This window comes from Panthera pardus, unplaced genomic scaffold (genome assembly GCF_024362965.1).
Source record: "Panthera pardus isolate Hobbes unplaced genomic scaffold, ASM2436296v1 HiC_scaffold_13, whole genome shotgun sequence".
NCBI lineage: Eukaryota > Metazoa > Chordata > Mammalia > Carnivora > Felidae > Panthera > Panthera pardus.
The window spans coordinates 28,489,342-28,513,349 of NW_026526688.1; the positions used below are offsets into that span (position 1 = coordinate 28,489,342).

The 24,008-nt window shown below is 48.3% G+C and overlaps 1 protein-coding gene across 11 annotated transcripts in view; it reads left to right on the forward strand.

Annotated features, from left to right (window-relative positions):
* RBPMS (RNA binding protein, mRNA processing factor) overlaps nt 1-24,008 on the forward strand; it is a 176,294-nt gene that overhangs the window by 141,193 nt on the left and 11,093 nt on the right. For 4 of the 11 annotated variants that reach the window (XM_019466821.2, XM_053900927.1, XM_053900929.1 and 1 more), the window contains 2 exons: nt 8,388-8,518; nt 11,222-11,448. In XM_019466821.2, the coding sequence (XP_019322366.1) occupies nt 8,388-8,518; nt 11,222-11,353 (263 nt within the window). In that variant the 3' untranslated portion in view covers nt 11,354-11,448. Of the gene's footprint in view, nt 1-8,387; nt 8,519-11,221; nt 11,449-21,383; nt 21,454-24,008 lie in introns of those variants that run through there. The other 7 variants (XR_002085072.2, XR_008421576.1, XM_019466823.2 and 4 more) reach the window with 3 other exon arrangements.

Genomic DNA, 24,008 nt, shown 5'->3' on the forward strand with positions numbered 1-24,008 from the left:
AGAGGCATGACAGAAAATCATTAAGTGGAGGAGAAGGGACGCTGGGCCAGCTGAATCAAGACCAACTTGATTTTGGAATTTCCTTGGCATCCTTATTTTGTGGGTCTAGGTTGGCCTTCCTGCAGGTTTGAAGAGTTGCTGCAGGAATATGTGTTACGAGAGAAAAAAGTGGAGTGGGGAGACTGGAAGTTAGCAGGAAGCCAGTTTAAAAGTCAAAAGGCTACTAAATCAGTGTAGGTGAGAACCTGCAGTTCGGTAGTAGAAGCAGGGGTGGAAGGGGAGAGGTGAGATGGTAGCAGCTCCGGGGTGGCTCGGTCAGTTGAGCGGCTGACTCTTGATCTGTGCTCAAGTCATGATTTCATGGTTCCTGAGATCTAGCCCCGCATCAGAGCTCAGCCTCAGAATTGGAGCCTGCTTGAGATTCTCTCTCCCTTTCTCTCTGCCCCTTCTCTGCGCGTGCTCACGCTCGCTTGCTCTCTCAAAATAAACTTTAAAAAAAAAAAAAAAAGTAAGGCGTAGTGGAAATGCAATCAACATAGAGAGGCGGGAAGTGAAGGGTTGGATTCTGGACAAAGATGACTGATTCACGATTCACATCCTGGGTCTGTCACCTGCTATGAGTCACGTGGTGGTTCTTTAACCTCTGTGTACCTCTGCTTCCTTGCCATGTAAAACGGGCGAATATTCCTACCTTCCACAAGGAGCACGGTGTGTGGCACGAAATGTGCTTGGTGAGCATTAGCTACTACTCTGTTACTACCGTTGTCGCTGTTGCTGGTATCTTTGTCATCTTTACTGTTATTAGGACTCAGCAGTTGTCTGGACATGGAAATGAAGGAGACCTTGAAGCTGAATAAATGGGATAAAGGAAAATGTGGGGAGGTGAGAAGAGAAATGGGTTCCGAGTGACAGTTCACCTTTGGATGAGTTGAGCTAGATGACTTTGGAATGTTTACATTGGATTGGGCATCAAAGCTGCCGATTAATGGGTTATCCTAAACAGAACTCACAATTGAAACAATGGAAGTTGCCAAGGGCCATGACAGAGAGTAGATAGAAGTAGAAGAGACCTGAGCACACACTTGATTACTCTTGGTGTCTCGAGCATTTAGTACAGTTAGCTCCGTGTGCAGAACAGAAGAATTACAGTTGTGATTTGTGCTGGGTGGTGCTGAAGACATCCTTTCAGCTTCTCACCAAATCTTTTGATTCCTCCTTTACACTTCTGTAATTCTTAGGGAGCCAGTGAAAGTATGTGACCTTTTCTGGGAACTGTCTGTTTCCTAGGGCTACCACAGTAAGTTACCACCAGTGGGTGGCTGAAAACAAATTAATTCTCTTGCAGTTTAGGAGGACAGAAGTCTGCACTCAAGGTGTCAGCAGTGCTGATTCCTCCTGGAGGGCTCTAAGCGACAGACCCTCTCATGCCTCTCCTAACTGTGGTGGCTGCTGGCAGTCCTCGGCATTCCTTGCCTTGTAGACACGTAATTCCAGTCTCTGTCTCCGGCTTCACGTCACCATCTTCTCTGTGTCCTCTCCTCTAATAGGAACATCAGTCGTTGGATTTAGCACCCTCCCCAAATCCAGTATGATTTCATCTCAAGGTCCTTAAATAACTACACCTGCAAAATTCCTGTTTTCAAAAAAGTTTCCAGGTAAATGCTAATTTTGGGAGGACACTGTTCAACCCACTGCCAGAGCTAGTTAGTGTGCCGGGCCACCGAAGCTGGCATATGCTGCATTCTTAACCCTGACACGAGAAGAGTGTGTCCTGATAGGATAGTCTACAAAAGAGTCAGCCTTGGAAGACTGATTTTTGAGGGGTTTACTTAACAGACATGGACCAACTACTTGTGAGATACGTGTGAATGGGAGTCCTTGATCTATTTTTTCTTTCAAATTTGATTTTTTTTCATCAAAAATGGAATTTGTCATTATATTTAGCCTTTGGTTTTTTTCTGGTCAAGGCTTCATTTATCAGGCAAGCTCTCCTTAAGGACTCTGCTTAGGTTTATTCTAGTAAACGGAGTATGCCAAAAACTAGAGATGAGGACCACCCCTGCTCTAAGGCCTGTCACCACCACCACTGGTGGTATGTGGGGGGACGTGGGCAGGATGCTGTATGGAAGGGAGCCTGAACCATAAGACAAAGAGACTGGGATTCTGGTCCCAGTTCAGACACTATGAGTTAGCTGTAAGACCTTGAATAGAGTTCCTGCCCTTTTCTCCAGAGCTTTGGATGAGTATCCAGAATGATAATGGATATACACCCTCTTAGCTGTGTATGAAAATGTATGCAAATACAACATGTTATTAAAACAGGGTTGAAATATAATCTTATTTAAGAAGTCACATTTATATCCTCTCGTGTCTCTCTTCTGTGTATATTTGTCTCCCACATAGAATTGAATTAACCTACAGTTTGATCGTTTCCTCTTCTGAAGGGCAAGGTAGAAGTTATATCCTCTTTTCTCTGTTGTTTTTATCGAGTATAGAGCAAGTGGTTGACTTCTTGATACTTTGTGATCCACTGTGCTAGGCTCTGGGTGAGCAGAGAGTGAGAACATGCAGTCCTAGAGGTAAGTGCTGTGCCTGGGAGACAGAGGATGCAGCAGAACACAGAAAAGGTGCTCCTTCCCTGCCACCCAAGGAAGTGACATCTTAGTAGAGTCCTTTGAAGAAAGAATACAGGTTAAGGCAGTTGAAAGGAGAGAATGCCCTGGCAGAGGGAGCTAGTGTGTACGAGGCCTGGAGGTGGGGGAGGAACGGGCATGGTCCAGCAATGAGAATGATCCTAGACCGTGATGAGGTGGCAGGTGAGAGCCGGGTCTGCTAAGGCAGATGAGGGCAAGATCATATGCAGTCTTCTAGGCCATGGTATCTGGAGATCAGACACTGTCCTGGGAGCAAGGAGAAATCACAGAAAGGTTTTAATCAGGAGAGTGACATTGCAGAATTGTGTTTTCAAAGTTGTCCTGGCTGCAGCGTGACTGCCAGGAGCACTGTGAGGAGGCCTTTTCGGTAACCCGGTGGTGGTAGTTAAGATGAGAGTGGCTGATGGGACGGGTTCAGTGGGGCCTTGGTGAAAGACCACCAGGTCACCATGGCTTGGGCATCTGACTGGCATCTTTCACTGAAATCTGGAACCGAAGGGGACAGGCAGTGGGAGGGAGGGACTGTGTTTAGTTTCAGACGTGTTGAGTATGAGATTGCCGTGGAATATTTCCAAGTAAAAATATCCAAGAGGCAGAGTAAATACTGACCTAAAGTTCCTGGACCTTGTGTTCTCAACTGCGTTCAGGTTAAGTCCATTAAAGATTATCCGTGTCCCTCTTGCTCTCTGTTGTTTTTGAGAGTCAGTTCATCTTTATCTGTTTCAGTGTGACTTCACACCGGAAGCTTCGCCCTTCTGCATGTTTGTTTCCGCATCCAAAATGAAAAGGCAGACAAGATGATCTTCATTAGCTGTTTTTGTTTAAACCTCTGTCAGACACTGCTCTTTTTTTCTTTTCAAAGGGATTGGAAGATGGAGTTGGGGAAGTTTCTAGTCCTCGTTTGCCAGAATACAATTTGAGCTTTTCCGGTTGTATATTCTTATGCTAAAAAAAAGGCTTATTCAGATGTATATTGTGAGCCCTCAACAACTGTATCCTTCAGAGGTGCGAAAGGAGAAAGGATGTTGCTGGATCTGGACTAATGGGAGAGGACTGACCCATCACCCTCTCAGCAGAGGGTCGGATTAGGCCCAGACACAAAGCCCTGGCCCTGATCCCTCCCCTCACTGGGGGGTCAAGAGCCTATGTAGTCAAGGGGAGTCTCTCTCACCCCCACCCCCACCCCCCACCCCGCCAAACTGTGGTCATCCTAACGGGCTCAGGGCAGCAAATCTTCTCTTTTTCAGCCAGCCCATCTGCTCCCCTGCTGCTGCCCGCACCTTTGTTGGTTCATCTGTGTGTGTGAAGGGCTTGTGCTATGGAAAACCTGTCTCTTCAGTTGTTTTAATTTTCTCAAGACCACACATTAGCAACCAAAAAGAATATACAAAATTCAGCTTACTACCCTCTTCTGCCAAGAGAGAGTATGTGGATTTTCAGAGATTCCTCAGCATCCTAGTGAAATGTACTTGTCTGTGAGGGCTTGCTTTGCCACAGGTGTGACCGTAGCCTGGTCCAGCTGTCCCCACCGTGCCTATATTGCTCTGTCACTAGTGGCTCTGGGCCAAGCAGGTGCCGTCAGGCTGGATCTGCTTTGACCCTCCAGTTTCTCTCACAGAACAAGTCCACAATCATTGCTCTCATTTGCATTTTCTCTCTCGAAGTATTTCATCCATTCATTAAACAAACTGCTGTGTAGCAGGTACTGTGCTAAGCTCTTTGAGAGCAACATGCATAACACTTGGCTCAAGCATCTTGATCCGTTAAGAAAGACAAGAAGGCAACTTGTATCAGTGGTTCTCAAAGTTAGGCATCCATCAGATTCACCTGGGGGGGCAGAATTCTGATTCAGTAGGTCTGTACTGGAGCCAAGAATTTGCATTTCTGCCAAGCTCCCAGGTGATGCCACCATACTTTGAAAAGTACTGACTCACAGGACTGGGTGCACTGTGGGTGCCGTAGTGCAGCTATGAAGATAAAGTTTGGGAGCGCGGAGGAAGGAGTAAATAGTTTGACTTGGCTTATTCACCTTTCTTCCTTTCATTTCACCTGTACTTCCTGGGTCAGATTTTTCTGCGCTTTGTGAGGCCCTAAACGCTCACTTGAGGACTCCCTCAGCATTCCAAAGTACTTCAGGCACTGAAGTCTGTGTTAGGAGAGCCTGTTTGGTTCTGTCCCAGTCATTCCCAAAGTCATCCCAGTGTTCTTTGTTTCTTCCCCTGCTCCGGCTGCTCATGGCCCTCCCTCCCTCCAGTGGGTTTTTTTCAGGAGTTGCAGGAATGAGTTCAGTCTTCAGACTTGGAAGAGGAGCTTACTTTTTCTTTTTTTTTTTAAAGTTTATTTTTGAGAGAATGCAAGAGACAGAGTGTGAGCAGGGAAGGGGCAGAGAGAGAGGGAGACACAGAATCCAAAGCAGGCTCCAGGCTCCGAGCTGTCAACACAGAGCCCAATGTGGGGCTCGAACTCACGAATCGCGAGATCATGCCCTGAGCCGAAGTTGGATGATTAACTGACTAAGCCACCCAGGTGCCCCAAGAGGAACTTGCATTAAAAACTGTTCCATGGGTGAGCACAGCTATAACAGCAGTTTTCATTGTTCTCTGGAACCCTGGTGTACCTGGGAGACAAACATGGGGGTTGAAGTCCTCCAGCTACCCCACCATCAAGGCAACCAAAATTCACTACACTTTATTTAAAAAGGGATTCTGGGGAAAGTTAGTTTGAAGAAAGGGTTCCAACTGCTTTTATTTTGAACTTTGAAAATTACTGTTCTGTAACATGTGTTCCGGTTCAAGTCTCCTTTTTGCTCATGGTTTTTGTTTTAGTGTGGCAAATACTGGAAGGATTGGGGAATTTTAGATCTAGTTCCTATGGATATTTCCTAAGTTTTCCTTTAATAAAGAAAACAGTGGTGTATCTTTAAGCAGCTTTTAAAGTTTTCCACCAGGCCCCATTAAGTCTACCAAGCATTATTACACACTAAGTGCTAGTCTCAGAGCTGGCGCCAGGGGTGCAGGCTGGATCCTGCCTTCCTGAGCTCTCACTGGCCAACCGGTGGGCACTTGGTTTTGAGGACTCCTCCTCTCCCCAGTGCCCTCCAGCTCAGAGCGTTTCCACTGGCACGTTTTGAGCTCATCTTCCTCCCGACCAGCCCACTCTGCTGCACATCTCTTGACATTTATGGTAACTCCAGATTGCGTCACAAGGGGAGAAGGGAAGGGTGGTGAGATGTGTGACGGATTTATCCAATGTGAGTTCGCTCCAGTCTCTCTTGGGCCTTCACTCCACTACCTGACTTGTACCGTCAGCAGCTTTGGGTTGGGGACTTTGTTTCCAAATGTCCCATTCTGGGCTAGGTTTAGTGCAGATGCAGGTCAGTGAATAGTCTCCGAGCATCAGTCTAGACCCAGTGGGAAGTAATGCTGTAGGATAAAAATGTAGAAATGTCTGGAAGTCATAAATTCCATCTGTCAAGGCTGAGATTGAAACCCTGACTCCCCCTATCTCCACTATCTCTCTCTCTAGGATCAGATAGCTTTTGCCAAAAAAGTTTTATTTAATTCCGTGGGAGTGCTTGAATTTATGCCCCATTTCTAGGATCAGATATCATAAAAGACATTTCATTTTTAAAACTTTCACCCCCAACTTGGCCAGTTCCTATTAAGCAACAGGATGAGGAAGGGCTGCCATCAGGCTGCAGGCCCTGCGTAGTCCTCTCTGCTGGCATTTAGAGTCTCCTGCTGTCACAGTAGGACTGAGCAAGCATGGGCTAAGACATTAGTGTGCTGGGTCCTGAGACTTTCTTGACTTTTTTTTTCTTTTTCTTTTTTTAAAGGCTCACAATGTCTTAAAATAGCATGGTAGCTGAAATAACAGTAACAACAACAACAATAATAGCTTGCCATTCCTGAGAATGGTTGTTTGTTTGAAATCCGAGGCATGGGTTCTGGCAACAGTTTCCACAAGCGGGGCTCCCACAAGAGTTGCTCTAATGGAAATCATATGGTCTCATCATGACCGGAAACACAGAGGTCTGTTAAGCATTCTCCCAATCCCTCTGTTAGGAATTTTCTTACAGAAGCTTCAGACGCCTACATACCCTAGAACTGGAAATCGGTGGTGTAGACCTGATCATTTTAAAGAGGCTTATGATGCTACTGTTATCCCCGTCAAATAATATCAGTCTACTCTTTGAGCTAGGCTTTCCAGCCTGGATATGCAAACAGTCTGTATTCCCATCACTAAGTCCTGAGGAGGACCTTTTTTTTTTTTTTTTTTTTTTTTTTTTTTAAACTGCCTTGTTGAGAAGGGGACTCGGGGAGTCCGGCCAGCCATGGTTACAGCACTCCACATTGTCGAGATCCACAGGCTGCCTTCTGAAGGGATAGTCCCTAGTAAGCTCTGGAGTCTCCATCTTTTCAGAAGTTCTTGCCATGCTGGCCAGCTGTGGAAAAACTCCCCAGCTTCACATGCACCTACAGGCTCTGCTGCTTTCCGGTTGCTCCGTACAGCAGTTGCCACATCACATTCAGGGAAGTTCTGTCTCCAGCCCCCTTCCCACACTAAAAACCCTGCCCAGAGCCAGAGTTTTGGCAGATGGCGAGAATGAGTGAGACCTGGAATAAGCAGGCCTAAGGTGACTTCTTCCGTGTGGGAAGGAGTGAAATGACTTGATTGACCTTGGGTCACGTGCACTCTAGACTTCTGGAAAGTCCTGAATGGCAGAGTCTCTAATGGCTTTATAAGTCACCTTTTCCTGACTCCTTCAGCAGTCCTGGGTAGCATCCTTGGCCTACTTGATTTCAGATTTTGACAGGTGATAAAAGCACATACTGAGATTGCTGCTTTACAGAGTCCAGATTCATAACTATTGACTGATGTTATTTTTGCCTTTGCTGAGACGCTCCCTCATGTGTTTGCTGTTACTTTAATGGATTGCTTCCTGATACATTCTGAGCCCCGGGCACTTGCCCTTCAATCTGGCAAACTGCAGCTTGACCTGAATGGAATCAGATTGAGACCAGTCAGTTGGCAACATGACTCACTTTTTTTTCCTAGAAAATATAGTTTGTGTAAGCAGTGACTGTGAATGTTCTAATTTGCATCTTTGTGGAGCTTAACTTTAATCAGGATACTCCAGCCTTTTTCACTTCTATTCTCTGAATTTTTAACATTTTAAATGTCTTGTAGGCACAACGTCTGGCTCTGTGCTTCTGAGTGTTAAATGGGTAATGCTTGGTGATCATGACTTATCGGTTAGTAGTAATTACACTTCTAAGCAGAGAAGTCCTACAGTTCAGGTCTGTTTGGGTCCTGCCAGTAAGCCATTATTCTCTCAGAGACTCTGCAGTGGGTTTTCATGGGATATCTCCTACCAGTTGTCTTTCTTCCTCTTTTCCTCGGAGGGCCACGTGTGCGGTTTTGTGCAGGAAATCCCCACTGTTCTTGTGTTCCCCCAGCTCCAGTTGGAAAGACATCAGAGTGTCCGGGGCAGAGCCCAGGCCCGACATCTCAGCAGGCCAGACAGGCAGCAGATGCCTGTTGCCTTTTTTCACTTTGTATTTACCATTCCCTTGCTTAGAGTTTGGGGACCAAAACCAGCAGGTTATTAAAGGAATGAGAGTAATTTGACTCCTGACATCGATTGGGGCTCGGGGTTGTTTGGTGTTTTGTTTCTGATTTGAAAGCAGCTGTTTGGTAACCACTAACTCTTCCCTTATTCTTTTCTTGCAGATGAGCTCACAGTGCCTGCACTTTACCCCAGTAGCCCTGAAGTGTGGGCCCCGTACCCTCTGTACCCAGCGGAGCTAGCGCCTGCTCTACCTCCTCCTGCTTTCACCTATCCCGCTTCACTGCATGCCCAGGTAATTTATACCCATCGGCCACGACTTCACTCACTCCACCACTGGTCCTTTCAAACCCGGTTCCCCAGAGCACACCGTACAACTAACACCTATCCAAGCTAACAGACCCACCTGCAGGAGATTAATGATTCCCTCTCAATCAAGCTGACACTCCAGGACTTGGGGATCGTCTGACAGCAATGATATCACCCACTGCCTGATGTTTGCCCCAAATGACACCTCTCTCTTCCTTAATGATCTCACCCTCCTATCACACACGAGAGACTGGGCCCAGCCAGCTAGAGGGCGTCACCAGACCGTGGTCGTGTGTGCCTGGTTGCGCGGAAGGGCTGCAGAGGGAGGTGTCCACTTGTCGCAGGACTTACGTGTCTGTGTGTGAACCTGTGTATTGAGAGATCGCTGCTGTCGTGTTCCCTCAGATCTAGTGACCAAAGGGGAAAGTTGGGAGCTTCCAGGAAGACCGCGTGCTGTCTTATATGTGTTACAGGAAAGATTAAGGGTTCCTCTTTCCACTTTTAGGAAACCCTGTATAAAAGGAGGTACCAGTGTAGTTTTGAGAATGTAATTACAAGTCAAGGTGAAGGTCTCTGATCTGACCCACTCCTTCTCAGTGAAGAGTAGCCTGAGTTTTATAAACTCCCTTGTTTCTTCACAAAGATTACTATCTATATACCAACCTTCGTCTTCCCCTGGAAAAAAAATGTTGCTCGTAGTTTTGCTTCTAGTGCAAGGAATAGTAATGAATGTTCGGGTTCAGAGTGACGATCAACAGCAAGAGAGAATATAGATTTCATTTGTCTTAGCGCACGTGGAACTCTTTCTAAAAGCAGGAAAGCCTGGTTTCTGAAAAGCTTTGGCCTAGACAGACAGGTGGGGTTTTTTTGTTTTGTGTTTATTTACAAGGCTGGATGAAATACACAGCTTCCCAGAATACTCTTCCTTCTGACTTACAGCTCTTTCATGTTGTACAGAATTCACCGTGTTGTATAAAACACGCACGGGCGGTCCCCCAGCTGACATCCTCATAGGCCACGGGGTCAGGAGTGTTGGTGGCTGCCTATGCTCCCATTCTCTTCCAGGAGGGTTACCAGTGCTTTGTGCACATGCTGACGACCCAGCTGCCCAGGCCCGTACAAGCAGACTGCGGAGAGAGGACCCAGGCACCACCCGGTGTGGTGACCCTCGGTGTGGGAAGGGGAGGTAGAAAGCAGTACCAGTAGTGAGGGAAAAGTAGATGGTGGTGGTGAGAGCACCGGGCACAGAGCGTCACTTCTGGTAGCAGCAGTCCTAAGACTGATGACCCAGGTTCCATCCAGATCAGCTGTGCTCTCTGCTTCCCCTTCCCTTCTCTTCCCTTCCTGCCATTGCTTCCACCTTTGTCTGTGTCAGTGCTTGGTCTCCTGGCAGGTAGCAGGGGAGCGAGAACGGATAAAACTTAAGCCAGTGGACACATCTTCTGCTGAGTCCTCGAAATGTTTGTAGTGGCCTCAGGGATAACTTTGTCGATGACTGGGAGCAACTCAAAGAGGCCCCTCTGTTTGTGGGCCCGCCCCCATCATCCATGGATAAGTCTTCGTTCCTCTTGCTAGAGTGCTTAAATACAAGTGGACAGTTGAGGCAAATGTTAATACTGTGAAATGGTGCCAAGTTTGTGGAGTCATCTGAATATTGATGGCTTTGGTTAATCAGCAACAAAGCCTTTCACCGTTACCTTGGAAAGGCAAGAATTGACATTGGCCAGAAAGGACTGGGAATGGTAGTTTTGGGGCCCTAACATCTGGGTAACTTGCCCTTTATGTAACGGATGAAATCCAAAGTATATCTGGGGTTGTGGGAGAAGGAACTAAAGAGTCTTAAGAGATTAGAAAGCCCATGCCGTTGTGACAAAGGTTAGGGAGAGACAGTGCTAAGATTCAGTGACTCGACCATTTGACTAAACGGGATGTGTTGCCCATGGTGGCACCCTCCCCTGTGAGTTCTTCCTCGATCTCAAGATTTTCCCAACCTGGAATCCACTTGGCTCTGCCACATCGGTCCTAGAGTTGGTGGAACTCTCATCTGATATCAGTGAGATCCTTGTGCTCAACCCCACAACTTGTTTGGAGTCATTCCCAGTGACGCTTGGGTTCTGTATCCTAAAGGCTCGTGAACAGATGTGGTTATTTAAATTTCTTTGTCCAATATGAGAATCATGGAATGAACTGGTAGGGGCTTTACCGATGAGCAGGTCTGGCCTGTTTTACAGTTGAGGAAACAGACTGGAGAAGATGGAGAGAGTTCTCCAGAGTTGCGAATGGCTCTGCCATGACTGGAGCCAGGTCACCTGACTCCCAGGCCTTGCTCTTTCCACGCCTCAGTGCTGGCTCACCAAAAGCTTAACTCTTTGATGCAATTTTGGAAAGGCCTCACTCCAGTGACTCCTTGGATCTTTCTTCTCTCAGTAGATGAGAAGCCTGTAAGAAGAGACTTGGAGGCAAAGACAAGGGAATCAGAACTTAACCTTCACCCAAAGGGTCTGAGAGAATTTTTATTAACTGGAGGTAGAGCAGTGGGGAAGACCAAATGGAGCAATGCCCTTAGTGGATGATTCTGGTTTTGTTTGGAGATCTTACTTGTATGTCTTTGGAGAAGCTTTTATATTATTTTGTTTTTCTTAGCAATGTTGTGCTCTGTTTTGAGACTTGGATTTTTTTTTTCTTCTAGTGTTTCTCTCCTGAGGCAAAGCCCAACACACCTGTCTTTTGTCCACTTCTCCAGCAAATTAGATTTGTCTCTGGGAATGTGTTTGTAACATACCAACCTACTGCAGACCAGCAGAGGGAGCTCCCATGTTGAATTTGCTTGTTAGCTACTTTTCCCCATTTTGCAAAAATTATTTCTTGGTAACATTTGAGAGATTTCAATAAAAATTTTAATCCGAGCAAAAATTATCTCACGTAGACTGCAGCGTTTTGTTTTCATGATGATGCGAGTTTGGAGCTAAGATGTTATCTCTGAGATGGTGGGAGAATTGGGCCGCCGTGGCACTGATCACACACTTCGTGGGAGAGGGCCTCAGAGCACCCAGGGAGACTTGGCCCAGAGTCAAGGGCTTGCTGCCGCAGCCAGTCTCTTCTTGGGTTCCCGAACCATCAAGAGCTGCGCATTGGAAGATTCTCTTTCTAGCATCTGTGGGTCGCCTCTACCTGGAGATCTTGCTTCAACGGGGATGGTGTGTTGGCTATCGGAAGCCTGTTTGAAGCAAATAGATGTGCTTTCCAGTCTGTCCGCCCTGATCCAGAGGAAGGAGGACCCAGGGGACAGAAAGTGTCATTGAAAACGAGTTGCGCCTTCTAGTTCTACTCCAGCTTCCATCTGTGGTCTGGTGCCTCCGGGTCTAAATTGAAGATGCTTATTTGACACCAAATCCCAGTTTTGAAGCATTATTGCATAAGGCAATGGGACTGTAAGCTGCAGTACTGCCTTATTCGTTGTAGAGATGATGCAGCCAACAAGTGATTTCTAAGATCATTAACATTTTTAGACATGATCACCCTGTCCTTGGTATTTGAAATGTATTAAATATATTATGTAAGTCACTGTGAACAGGAGGGGAGGTTTCATCCATGGCTTTTAGGAAAGTTAGACTCTCAAAAGAACATAGTGGTTCCTGTCACGTCATACTCACACATCTCCGCTTTATCAGTCTGGGTTCGGTTTTGCTTGTTAGCAATCATTGGGTCTTGTTGCTGACAGGGCAGAGAGGAAGCCAATAAAGTGCACTGTTCTCATTACATTCTAGAAACAATACCATTTACCCTTGACCAGAGCCACGTTGTTGGGCCAGAAACTTCTACAGGTAAGTAGGGCTGAGAGAGCAGGTCCCGGTTACCTGTTTCTCCTTCAGAGGCCTCATTCGCCCTAACGGCAGATCTTACAGGGCTTACGACTGGAACCCGTCACCTGCACGTAAACAAAAGGTTTTAACATCCCAACACAAACCTCCCAGGGTAAGACACGCCCCTAGGGAGGTGCCTTGCCACACATTGGAAATACTTTAAAGGTTAGACCCAAAATCAATGTAAAAATGGACCGTGGGAAAGTGACCCAGGCAAACGGAAGAAAGATCACGGGCGGAGACGGGAGCCAAGGATGGTGTGCGGGCACTAACTCCAGAGCTGCCCGCCCACCGCCGTATCCAGGCATTGACTCCGCAGCAACAGGCAGCTTCTGAGAACTGAATCTTGAAACTTTTTAATGAAGACAAATTTTGTTAGGCACCTCCTCTGTCACTGTGCCCTGTGGAGATGACACCAGGGCATCTGGTGTGGCATGGGGTATGATTTAAAATGCGTGGCCCGTGAGAGAGGGAGCGTCTCGAGGGAGCTAGGAAGCCGGGCAGGTGTGAGTGTGCACTCCGGTGAGCACACGGCCCCAGCAGCATGGCGGCGGCGTGCCCTGCCCAGGCACGTGGCGGGACTCCCACAGGAAGGGCACTTTATTTTTCAGCCTCTGCCCTCCTGCTCAGAAGGCAGTAGCCAGTGCCGGAACGGTGGTTGGTCCTGTAGTGGGACTGGTGAGCAAAACCCATGGGAGGGCCTGCAGCACCGTACCCGGCTGGCCAACCTCCCAAAGGTAAGGGAAGAGTCGGGAGATTCGGGGCGTTTGCTTCTGTGCCTCCCGGATGGCATCAGCACTTCTCACCTGAGACCCTGGTCCCTCGAGGCCTGGCTTTCTCCAACAGCTACTGTCTTCCTGCAGTCCAGGGCTTGTGAGTGTCTGGGAGACCACAGCTTTGAAGGACTGCAGAGATTGCTTTTGGGGGCTGATCAGCCCAAGGCTTTAAATTGTTTGTAGACATCGATGAAACTATTAATCCTCTGACATTTCCCTTTCAACCTACAGCTCCACGAAGGCCACACTGTGAGGAGAAACTGCCCCTGGGTGCTCTGTCTCCTGAGTGTGCTAGCCTTGTCTGCTTCTTGATTTGGTTAGCTTTCTGGTCTAGGAGCACCTGGCTTAACTCCCCCCGGAGGCCAGGCTAGGGCAGGCAGGCTGGCCTGCTGTGAGCTCCGGGAATGCGTCTCCCACTTAGGAGCACAGAGCCCCCTTTCTTTGGCCAGCACTGCTTCTGGACTGTTTCTGGCGCTGGCCTTGGAAGGGTTGGAAGTGAAGGCTATGGAGCTTCATGGTCAGACACTGGCTCTGCCGTTTACGAGCTGCGTGACTTTGACTGAACAAGTTCCTTAACCTCTCTGGGCTTCAGTAAAGTAGGGCTAGTAATCCCTCATGTAGAACAAGAGTGCCTGGCACATGGGAAGGGCTTCATAAAGGTTAGTCTTTCAAGGAAATTTCAACAAGGAGAATGAATCCCAGGACTGGCTACTGGTGAAGCTGTGATAGTTCAAGCACGAAGGGCATCTAGCGCGTCTTGACAACACTTGATGCTGCAGAGTCCTCATGGCTTCAGCCAAACGGAAGGCCAGAGGTCGGAAAGAATAAACGAGACCTCGAGGGACAGCCACCAGAGTGACCACACCTGCCCTCCATCCAGCAGCGGAGTCCTGGAGCTTGTGTCAGCACCGGGAGGACTTGTCCCCATAGGAAGTCTCCCCCCGAAGCTGGGTCCGGACACGCCTGCTGGGAGAAAACCTCTCCCTGACAGGAAATAGATCAAGAGTGGGAAACAGCTGAACTCCCAGAGAGACCGAATGGTTCCTGTATGTGGCTTTACTCAGACCCGTTGTCCCTGAACTTTCCAGCTGTTGTCTTATCTTGCTTTCCTATCAGAGAAACTAGAGAAGAGAAAGACCCACAGCTCATCCTGCCCATTCCTCCCGGATTCTCTGGCTCATTCTTCCCACAGTCCATCCGGTAGGATTCTACCCAGCCTCATTTCCAGGTGGCAGACTTAGTTACCTCTCGTGCCTTGGCTGAACCATGGCCTGTTGCTGAACCCCCAGGGGATCCCACCCTGACCAAGCAGGTTCCCTCTCCTTCCTTACCTTTTCTGTCCATCTCATCCCCTCTGCTGTCTGGTATTTGGAGAACTCGGGAGCCCTCACCTCACCAAAGCAGTGAGAGACATAAACATCTGGCCTGTCCTCACCAGCCTCTTCAGAAGCAGGCCAAAGTCAGTTTGCCAGAGTTAATGGGGTAGATGTTCCTTTAGCCAGAGCTGTTGCTACTGAGACCCAAACCTCACCACACTGCAAGCAGCTGTTCAGAAACCTGAATCAGTCCCCTAGTGCTCTATGGCCCTGGCCATGGTTGTGGATCCCAACAAGAGTCCTCGAATTCACCATGGCTATGGTTGAGAGCGTGGCTCAAAGTGGGCCTCTTCTTGGCTAGGGGGCAGCAGGGTTACCTTCATTTGGTGCACTGTTTTACGGGTTTCTTACAAAGCATGTTTCATTTTGTCCTTTGTTAAGGCTCAGCTTTCTAGAGCCTGCGTCTTCTTCCCCAACCTCATCAGCAGTGAGAGCCCCTTCACAAATAATGTGGTCTGACCACCGCAGTACCATGGTGCAGAGGCTCCGACAGACAGGCTGATTTTAATGATAATTTCCACCCACTCTGCTAACTTTGGGATTTTAAGCAAGCTCATTTTAACCTCACTGAACCTCAGCTTCCTCATCTTTAAGTGGGAAGAATCAGTAAGTACCTACTTCATGGGGTCATTTTAAGGGAAAGAGTGAAATGCTTGGCATGGAGTTGTAATTATTAAGATAGCTCTTCTATTTCCTTCTTTTTGTCAGAACTTGATCTGCCATGGCCCAGAGGCTCCTGAGCCCTCCCTTTGTAGCATTAGAAGCAGTTAGGATATCGGGACTCAAGACGAGCACCCTAGCAAGAGAACCCTAAGGGCCCGGGCTTTGTTCGCTACCAGAGCAAGAATGGCAGCCTGTGGCTGTGGCACTGAGGGAGGCAGGTGCTGATTTTTGGCCTCCTTTCCTAGGAAAGGGCACCCATGTACCATCCAGAAGTATGGGAATTCTAACTGCTTTGGAAACAAAACCAGGGCTACGAAGAAACTTTGGAAATATAAAATGTAGCCTTCGTAAAAAGAAAGTGAACTTTTCCTTGAAGAAAACCAATTCTGACAGGGGGGATAAAAGAAAATCTACTCCAAATGGGATCATGTTTTATTCAGGATTTGTGCTGCCAGTGGGGGAAGGCCAGAACTCCGTGACAGGATGGGAAAGTGGGACACCCCAACTTCAAGCCTCATCCACTCTGCCATGAAGTACTTCTCGCTTCACCGGGCTCGGCTCCTGGGACCTCTAATGGCCCTCGATAGCAAACATAGTTAAAAATTAACAGACTGACAGAATTAAATATGGATGACAAGCAGCCGCTGTGGACTTAATCTGACACAGGATGTTACATGCTTGGGTGCCCTCGACCCGAGTGGCGTCTTGAGTGAACTTCTGGGATGTCTGAGCACATTTCACATGCCTCTTTGGAAGCAAGAACCTGGCTTGTGCTTAGGACAGACGGGGAAAGAGTCTAAAAGCTCAGGAGGGAAAATTATCTCTGAAGCCTTACGTTTAATTAAGCCCAGCCTTGGCTGGTCTTAGCAGGAGGTCTAGACCTCGTCGCTGCCTGGGTCCAAGCCCCAGCAATGTCCCCCCATTCAGATGGGGAGATCTTACAGGGCTCTGGGCTGGGCTGGAGCATCGTGACCTTCTCCAGCCAGAGCTTATTTGCTCACTTCCTTTCTGGAGGTCAGGGTAGGTCAGACGGCCGACTTCACCTCTGGACCGATTCACCGTAGATGTTGACACTTTGCCTAGATAATGGCAACTTGTTCAGTGGCCCTAGGCAAGGAATATTAGATGCCAGACAAGTAGTAAAGAATGGTGAGTGCGTTTTTTGCCCTCTATGTCTGCTGAGAAAGAGGATGGGCTGGCAGTTTGGTGTGGGGGGAGGGCGGTGGGGTGGGGTGGAATGGGGGAAGGATGTTCCTTCAGAGTGATCCTCAGTGGGCCTCATTTCATGAAGCAGAAATTCCTGAAAAGTGTTTTTCCAATTTTGGTGAACACTTTATTAGGTATGGCAGGGGGCAGGAGTGCAGTTTTAAAGAACCCTATAATTCCATAAAAATGATCGGTTTTTTTGTATAGCAGATCAATCCAGTCTCTTTGATGGATTTGTAGTTTCTTGGACCACACGTGCTTCTGGCTTGGCTGCCTCTCCTTAGCCTGGAAGCCTTCAGCACAGTGTGCTGTAGGATCTGACCTGCTTTATTTGGTGATGCTGCTCAGAGTGGATCCTTAGGCCTAGAGCGAGTGGGCCAAGGTTGGTTAGAACTAAAGAATGTGAGTGTCTGGCTGCAGTTGGTTCAGTGTGGGGAAAGCCCCAGCAGGGTAGACAGGGTCCATCTTGCAGACAGTGTAGAAACGTGAATTTCCATGCCTTCAGAAGGAGAGCCTGGCTCTGAATATACGGTGCTAGGGAAACCTGTATTCACATACAGCATCTCCATCAGGAAAGGTGAGAAAGTCTTCGCTGTGTCTTACAGACTAGGTTAGACATCCAGAACACCAGCTGGGCTGGTGGTCTTCCCGCTGTAATTAGCTGTGTTAAGAGCTAGAAACTTGGATGCCATATTGGCATGCCTCAGCTCCTTGATCCACCAAAAGTCACCACTGGAAGGGGCCTTCTCAGCACTCGCGGGTGCTACGTAATAAAAAGATTCTGTGGTCAGATAAATTTGGGAAACCCAGGGTTAAATCAAGTTTAATAAGTTTCTTCATTGTGGAACTTCTCAGAGTCTGTAATGTGCTTAATGTGTATCTCGAATCTGCCGAAGGGGCAGAGACTGCATTTCTCCCAAACTTACTTGACCACAGAGCATCTCTAGGCGGCCTGCTTCCAGCCACACTTTGGAAACCTCACTCAGGAACAGTGTGAGTCTCAACTTGGGTGTGCGCGTCATCATCTCCTGAAGGGCTTGGTACATGCAGGTGCTTTGGTTTCTCTCCTAGGGTTTCTGCATTTCTGACAAGTTCCCAGGTGATGCTGGTGGGCCAGGGACCACACTCAGAAACACTGGTCATAGACTTACCCCTTTCTTTCATGGAGAAGGAAACAGCTAAACCAATTTATTTGGAGTTTTTTATTTGGACCATTTACTAATGGTCACTACCTTTAATTGAGCCAGGCACCTTGGTAAGCACTGCTCACAACTGTTTCTAAAGGCAAGTGTGAGGATGGCAGTCAGTCACCAGAAGGAGGTAGTACAGTGCAAATAATTACACTGTGCTGTTTGCAAATCACTGCAGAAAGACTGGTCTGTAGAGACCAGTCCAGGTCCTCCTGTCCTTGGCAACATAATTGGAAATGGGAATTCTGTATGTGTTTTAATTGTCTGGGCCTTAGTTTTCTCATCTGTAAGTGGAAGAGGATAGAAATTACTCTTATGGATACTCACTACTTTTTCTAGCATTCCATTTTATTTTTGCTCTGAGTTATTTCTGTTTCTGGTGCTCTCCTCTCCTGTCCAACCTCTCAGTAGTCACAGGAGCTGGTGCTGTGCTGAGGTGTCAGAGACTTCAGTGTTATCCTTTGGGGGCACCGTGTTTCAGAAAAGCCTGCCTAAAGAAGAGTGATGGTAGAACCCCAAACAGTGCCCCCCCCCCCCGCAATAGTAAATTCTAGTGGTAATCCCTTAACTTTACTGGGTAATGAACTCGTGGTAATCGCTAAATTCTCGTGGAGAAGCATCCCAGGGTCTTGTTGCTTCTTGACTTACAGGTCATAATCTGGTGGCGTGTTTAGCAGTTTCTGGCACAGAGTCAGTGTTAGTTTGGATCATATATGTCATTACAGGTTCTTACAGGGACTTGAGAAGCTGCTGGGATTGTAGGCAGGATTGTGAGTGGGCTGTGTGTGCACAAGCATGTGCGCACACGACAGGATCGTTGTCTTACGTGGAAGGTCAACTGCATAGACTCATTCCTGCTGAATTGCCCATGGAGAGGGAGTCCAGGGAACCACGAGTTTCCCCAGCATTTATGATGTACGAAAGCAGCCGCTAGCCGATGGGCAGGAGTGGCTACTAGTGATCTGGGGCCAAAAGCCACAGCAGAACAAGGAGCTTGAGTGGGTGTCCTCCCCACCCCCTGGAGGACAGCAGTGGTTAGCACAAAACAGCTTATTCACCTGGACCAGCTGCCTGCTGGGAACTCCATTTGCTCAGTTTGCTCCTGAACTTCCCTACCTGCCCTGCTGCCCAGGAATGTTGGGGAGAAACTCATCCTTGCCTGGTTGGGGGGGACGGGACGGGACACTGCCCTCTGCGGGCAAATGGGTGCCACTGCACCTCAGACCTGAAAGAGGGGCAGGCTTGGATGTCTGTGGAGTAAGTAGTGCAGTGAGAAGGGCTCACCTTGTTGGCAAGGGCAGTGGTGTCCAAGCCATGGTGCACGAGAGTCATGAATTTCAGGGCCTCTGCTGACTCCATCACCACCACATCCTCCCTGAGAATCAGCCAATGGACTGAGCTGAGCTGAGTACCGTCTATCCTGGACCCCACAGCCCAGAGTCCGCCTGCTTATCACCCTGGAGTACTTGGGGGTTCTAGGCCAGGCTGACTGCGGTGCTCACGTGCGAGGCTTGTGTGGGTGGAGAAGGCCCAGCATGCGTGACAGGTTAGCTGAAGCTGGGTGGGTGTGTGGGAGATGAAGGGCTTCCTTCTTGCAGTCACTGTCACCAACAGTCATGCCATCCACTGCGCCCCCACCCCCTGGTCAGACCTCCCTCTTCCTGTGTCTCTGAAACACCAACATGTCTTGGCCTCATGGGGCTCAGAGCCCCAGCCCCACACCCAGGCAGCACCAGTCGCCACCACTGTGCTCCCTCCGGCTCCAGCGTGCACAGACCCATCCCCTCCCGCTGTGTGTTTAGGTTCCCAGCCCCCCACCTGCCCCGGGGCTGTGTCCCAGTCCTGTCCTTTACCACCTGTCTCAGGAAGGCAGCTCCAACTCTGCCCTTTGCTTAGTGAGCAAGTGGATTCAGATGCACAAAGCCATAAGCCATGGGTAGGTATGAAATTTGTCTTTATCTTTCTGTCTTCCTTTCCTCCCTTCTGCCTTTTCCCCTGCACCCCTATACTCCTCCCTCCCCCTTCTTTCCCGTCCTTCCGCACTTCCCTTCTTTATTTCTCTCTCCTTTATCCTCCATGTGCTCCTAAATTCCTAAAGTGACCTCTTTTTTAGCGTACCTGCGTGCAAAGAGTTTCTGGTCCCTTCTCTTAATTGTTACTGAGTGTTGGACAACCCTGGCCCTGCCTTAATGAGCTTTAGTGCCTGCTGGTGCCTCCCAGGGAACACAGCTTTGCCCCCTCACAGTGAGGGCGGGGGGGCCCTCTGGAGCTGGTAACCTGGTTTCTGGGAATGTCTGATACAGTCCCTCAGGAGATCCCTTGAATGATTCCTGGTATGGGCAGAAGCTCAAAATGCATCTGTGGTCCTTTTAGGTTCCCATTTCCTGAATAAGTGAGGCCAGATGCTGCTGCCCCAGGTTGGGATGGAGTCTCCCGGTATGGCCCTTCGCCCTGACTCAGAACCAGAGAGGAGAGAGCCACCCTGTGAAGAGGTCCTGGGGTAGAAGGAAACGCTAAGGACTTGCGCATGTGTGCCAGGACAGAAGGCCAGGGATCCTGTGTCAGCTTTGTCTGGGGCCCACTCCTGCACAGCCCAGCCTTTAGAATCAAGTTATGAGAGCTAGTGGAGCCTGAACCCAGATCCTGACCCCACTGGGTTCTGTGCACATGGGGATGTCCTTCAGAATACCCAGATATCAGTTGATTTATCCACCTCCCCCAGAATGCTGCTTTATTGTTTATGCTTTGGAGATGTAAGATGCCATGTGAAAAGAGGGTTCTCCAGCAAAGTCTGTTTTATTAAACCATTGAAGTAGGTTTGTCAGGGCGAAGTTCCTTCCAGCATTGCATTCTACTCTAGAAACATGGGCCAGACCCAGGTCATAGATCCATCTTTCGCCTCCTGTCACACTGGGAGGGAGCCACCCAGCCCTCCTGAGTATCTCTTTGGTGTGATTTGTTCTCTCCTCCAGGACAGAGGAGCCATGGTGAATGGGCTTTTTTTGCCTCTGTCCAAAGACTTAGGTGCAAAACGGACGTTGCCAACAGATGGATATCTGTTAAAGCAAAAGTGCACTTGCCCTTCTGTTTGTTTCTTCACGTTTTCCTCAGCATAAGACCGGGAACATTCTGCTAAGTGGACAGAGCGTCACTTGATCTATTTGTTTTGTTGCTGGCCTTCCACTTTAGAAACCTAATGGAAGAGAAAGGGCTACAGGTCCTTCTCAGCAGAGTGAGCAGAGGGCATGGGGTACCAGGTACCCCACAGTACCGAGAGGCCAGAAACCCTTTTCTAAAAGAACCAGGAGCAGAATCTCAAAAATGTCTTGGCCAGACAACTGGCATGGATGGGTCGTGAACCACCCCTTCCTTGTCAAGGCAGGTAGATGTTTCCACACCCTGCCTAGAAAACCATTAGGCAGCCTGCCTCCTAGCCCAGGCCTTGCTGAGTGAGTGCAGAAACGGACTCACTGGCCAGACTTTAGCCCAGCAGTGGGAGCATGGGAGCTGCTGGACCCGGCGTGCTCCAGAGCTGGATCCTCGCTGAGAGCTCGGCCCCTGTGTTCATCAGGGGATGTGGAAGGTTTCTCAGGGCCCTGTTCTGATACTTTTCAGCCCCCGGTGGTGGGGGGGGGGGGGGTCCTGCCCACTGGTAAATGTAAAAGGGCACCATCTTTGAACAGTGAAGGGGTGGCCGTCCGACAGGATGCCCTGTGAGGAACGAGAATGTCCACTGGGAGCCCCGGTTCACTGCCTTCTCCCCACATGTCTTTCCAGATGCGCTGGCTCCCTCCCTCCGAGGCTACTTCTCAGGGCTGGAAGTCCCGTCAGTTCTGCTGAATACTATGTAAGTACTTGGCTTGAGTAACAGCCCGTCAGGCGCCTAAACGCACCCCGTACAAAGCAGACGCTGCCCTGCGCCCACAGCCGCCTCACTACCTGCGCTGCCCGCCGTCTGCCCGCCATCCTCCCGCCATCCGTAAACTCGCGGCGGACCTCCTCTGTGGTGCCGCGTCTCTCTGGGAGATTTCTCCTGGGATCGAGGGAGAGGGACAGGTGGTACTCTAGCTTAAGACACCGAGGCCTGGCCTTCCACTTCATAAATCAGCAGCCGGTGCTAGTGTTCCCGTCAGGTGTCCGCACGTCTGGCTAGGACACACCTGCTGCTGGCATTGAACAGCCACCTTCGTCTGGTTACAGGCGCGCCTCATCCCCCCGTGCATGTAGTACTGTGTCGTGGGAGTCTTAGCGATTTATCAGAATTACCTTTCCCTGCATGCATGCACAGTAGAACGTTGAGTAAGTTCTAATCTTTCTGTAATACCTAATCTTTTGACTGAAGGCCAACAGTGTGCTGTTTCCAGTAGGCTTTCCTTAAAGTTTCTTATCCTGAAGGAAGCACTATGCTAAAATGGCACCTTTGTGCCATTTTATTTTAGGCCTTTTCCGAGAACCACCAAATGAGGGGTTTCTTTTTTTTTTTTTTTTTTTAAGATTTTAAGTAAACCGTATGCTCAACATAGGGCTCAAGCTCACAACCCCTAGGTCAAGAGTTGCATGCTCCACTGACTGAGGCAGCCAGGCGCCCCCAAATAAATTCTTTTCCTGTAAACATATCATTTGTATAAGATTCCAGATGCCTTCTTTAATTCAGTATCTTGACTGAATTTCGGTTAAATACAAAGCACCATTATTCTGAACTCTAATATGGTGTGTACATTTGGGGAGTCTGCCTTAAATTGAGGAAAGTCTATGTAATGTTACAGTTCTATGGTCTACAGTTCTCTTAGTTTATATCATATCTTCACAAAACAGAAGAAAAACTTTCATGAAACTTTTCATGAACTAGACCTTCAGCCATTTAGAAATGCTTAAGAGTTCTTGTAAAATTATGTACATACCTCTACCTAATGCAGGGTCAGCACAGAGCCCGACCTGGGGCTTGAACTCTAAGAAATAGATGATGAAGGGTGCCTGGCTGCCTCAGTCGATTAAGTATCCAACTCTTGGTTTCAGCTCAGGTCATGATCTCACAGTTTTATGGGTTTGAGCTCTGCATCGGGCTCTGCTCTGACAGTATGGAGCCTGCTTGGGATTCTGTCTTCCTCTCTCTTTGCTCCTCCCCCACTCACATTCTGTGTCTCAAGATAAACTTAAAAAAAAAAAAAAAAAAAAAAAAAAAAAAAAAAAAAAGAAAGAAAGAAACTGTCAGATTATGACCTGAGCCAAAATCAAGAGTCAGATGCTTAACCAACTGAGCCACCCAGCCACCCCTAGATTCCTTTTCTAAAACTACTTATATTTGTCCCTTATTCTGAAATTATGGTCCGTTATCTGTTTTATATGAAATGGTAATGTTAGTGAATGGCAATTATATTTTAAATGTAGTTTCTTAGAAAAAAGTCAGCAGTCCATTTAAAAATTTAAAAAAGAATTTAAACATGTTACTGTTTTTTGAAATCTAAAAACTTAGTGTTTAGGGAAGACTTTGTCTTCCTGAAAAAACCATTTTTAAGCTTTGAGGTGTATTCTAGGGTCCATTACATCCAGGACTTCCCGAGTCCGTGTTCCACATCCGTATACCCATAATTAATTTTTTAAATGGCGTGTCCCCAGCACTTGCTTCTTCACTTAGAAAAGCCTCAGTCATTTCATCATGAGGGACCTTCCCTCCATTCCCAGGATGATGCTGGTACAGCGCTGTCATGTGGCTCCAGAAGGAGCCCACACATGCTTGTGTGCACCTCTGTGTCCCACGACTGTGCTCCTCTCTCAGTTTTCAGAGGCTGGTAGGTGTCCACCTGGAGGTGGCGTGGGTTAGGTAACTGGAGATTCTGAAGCTCACAAAAGAGTTGATGGGTTGAAATAGGTCTGGCATTCAGTGTAAGTGGCTGGTTGAAGAAGTTGTGGAAACTGGAAGAGAGGTGGGCAGGACGGAACCTCGAGGCTCACCAAGATGTAGAAGGTCAGCAGAGGATGAGCAGCTCATCGAGAATGAAGTGACCAGAGTTGCAGAGGAGGGCTGGAGCCCAGAAGTTTGGCAGCAGGGAGCTGCTCGGTGAGCAGTATCGAATGGTGTAGGAGAGTTGAGTAAGAGAGGAGAATACCCTTGAATTTGGCGGTTTCAGTTGGCAAAGTATAGTGGTGGCATTTGGCCTGAGGAAGGATTTTTTTAAGCATTTATATAGGCCAAGGGAAGAACGATCATTAAACAGTTGCATGGTTCCAGCCAATAAGATCTGCACTTTGTTTATACCCACCCACCAAGTTCCAGATCATCCTTCCCCACAGACCTATCTTACCAGAGATCTAGAGGCAGCAGTGGCTGCCGAAGAAGGGCGAGCTAGCAGTTTCCCCCTTCAGATGTGTGGCTGGTGAAACTGTCGGGTCTGTGTACAGATG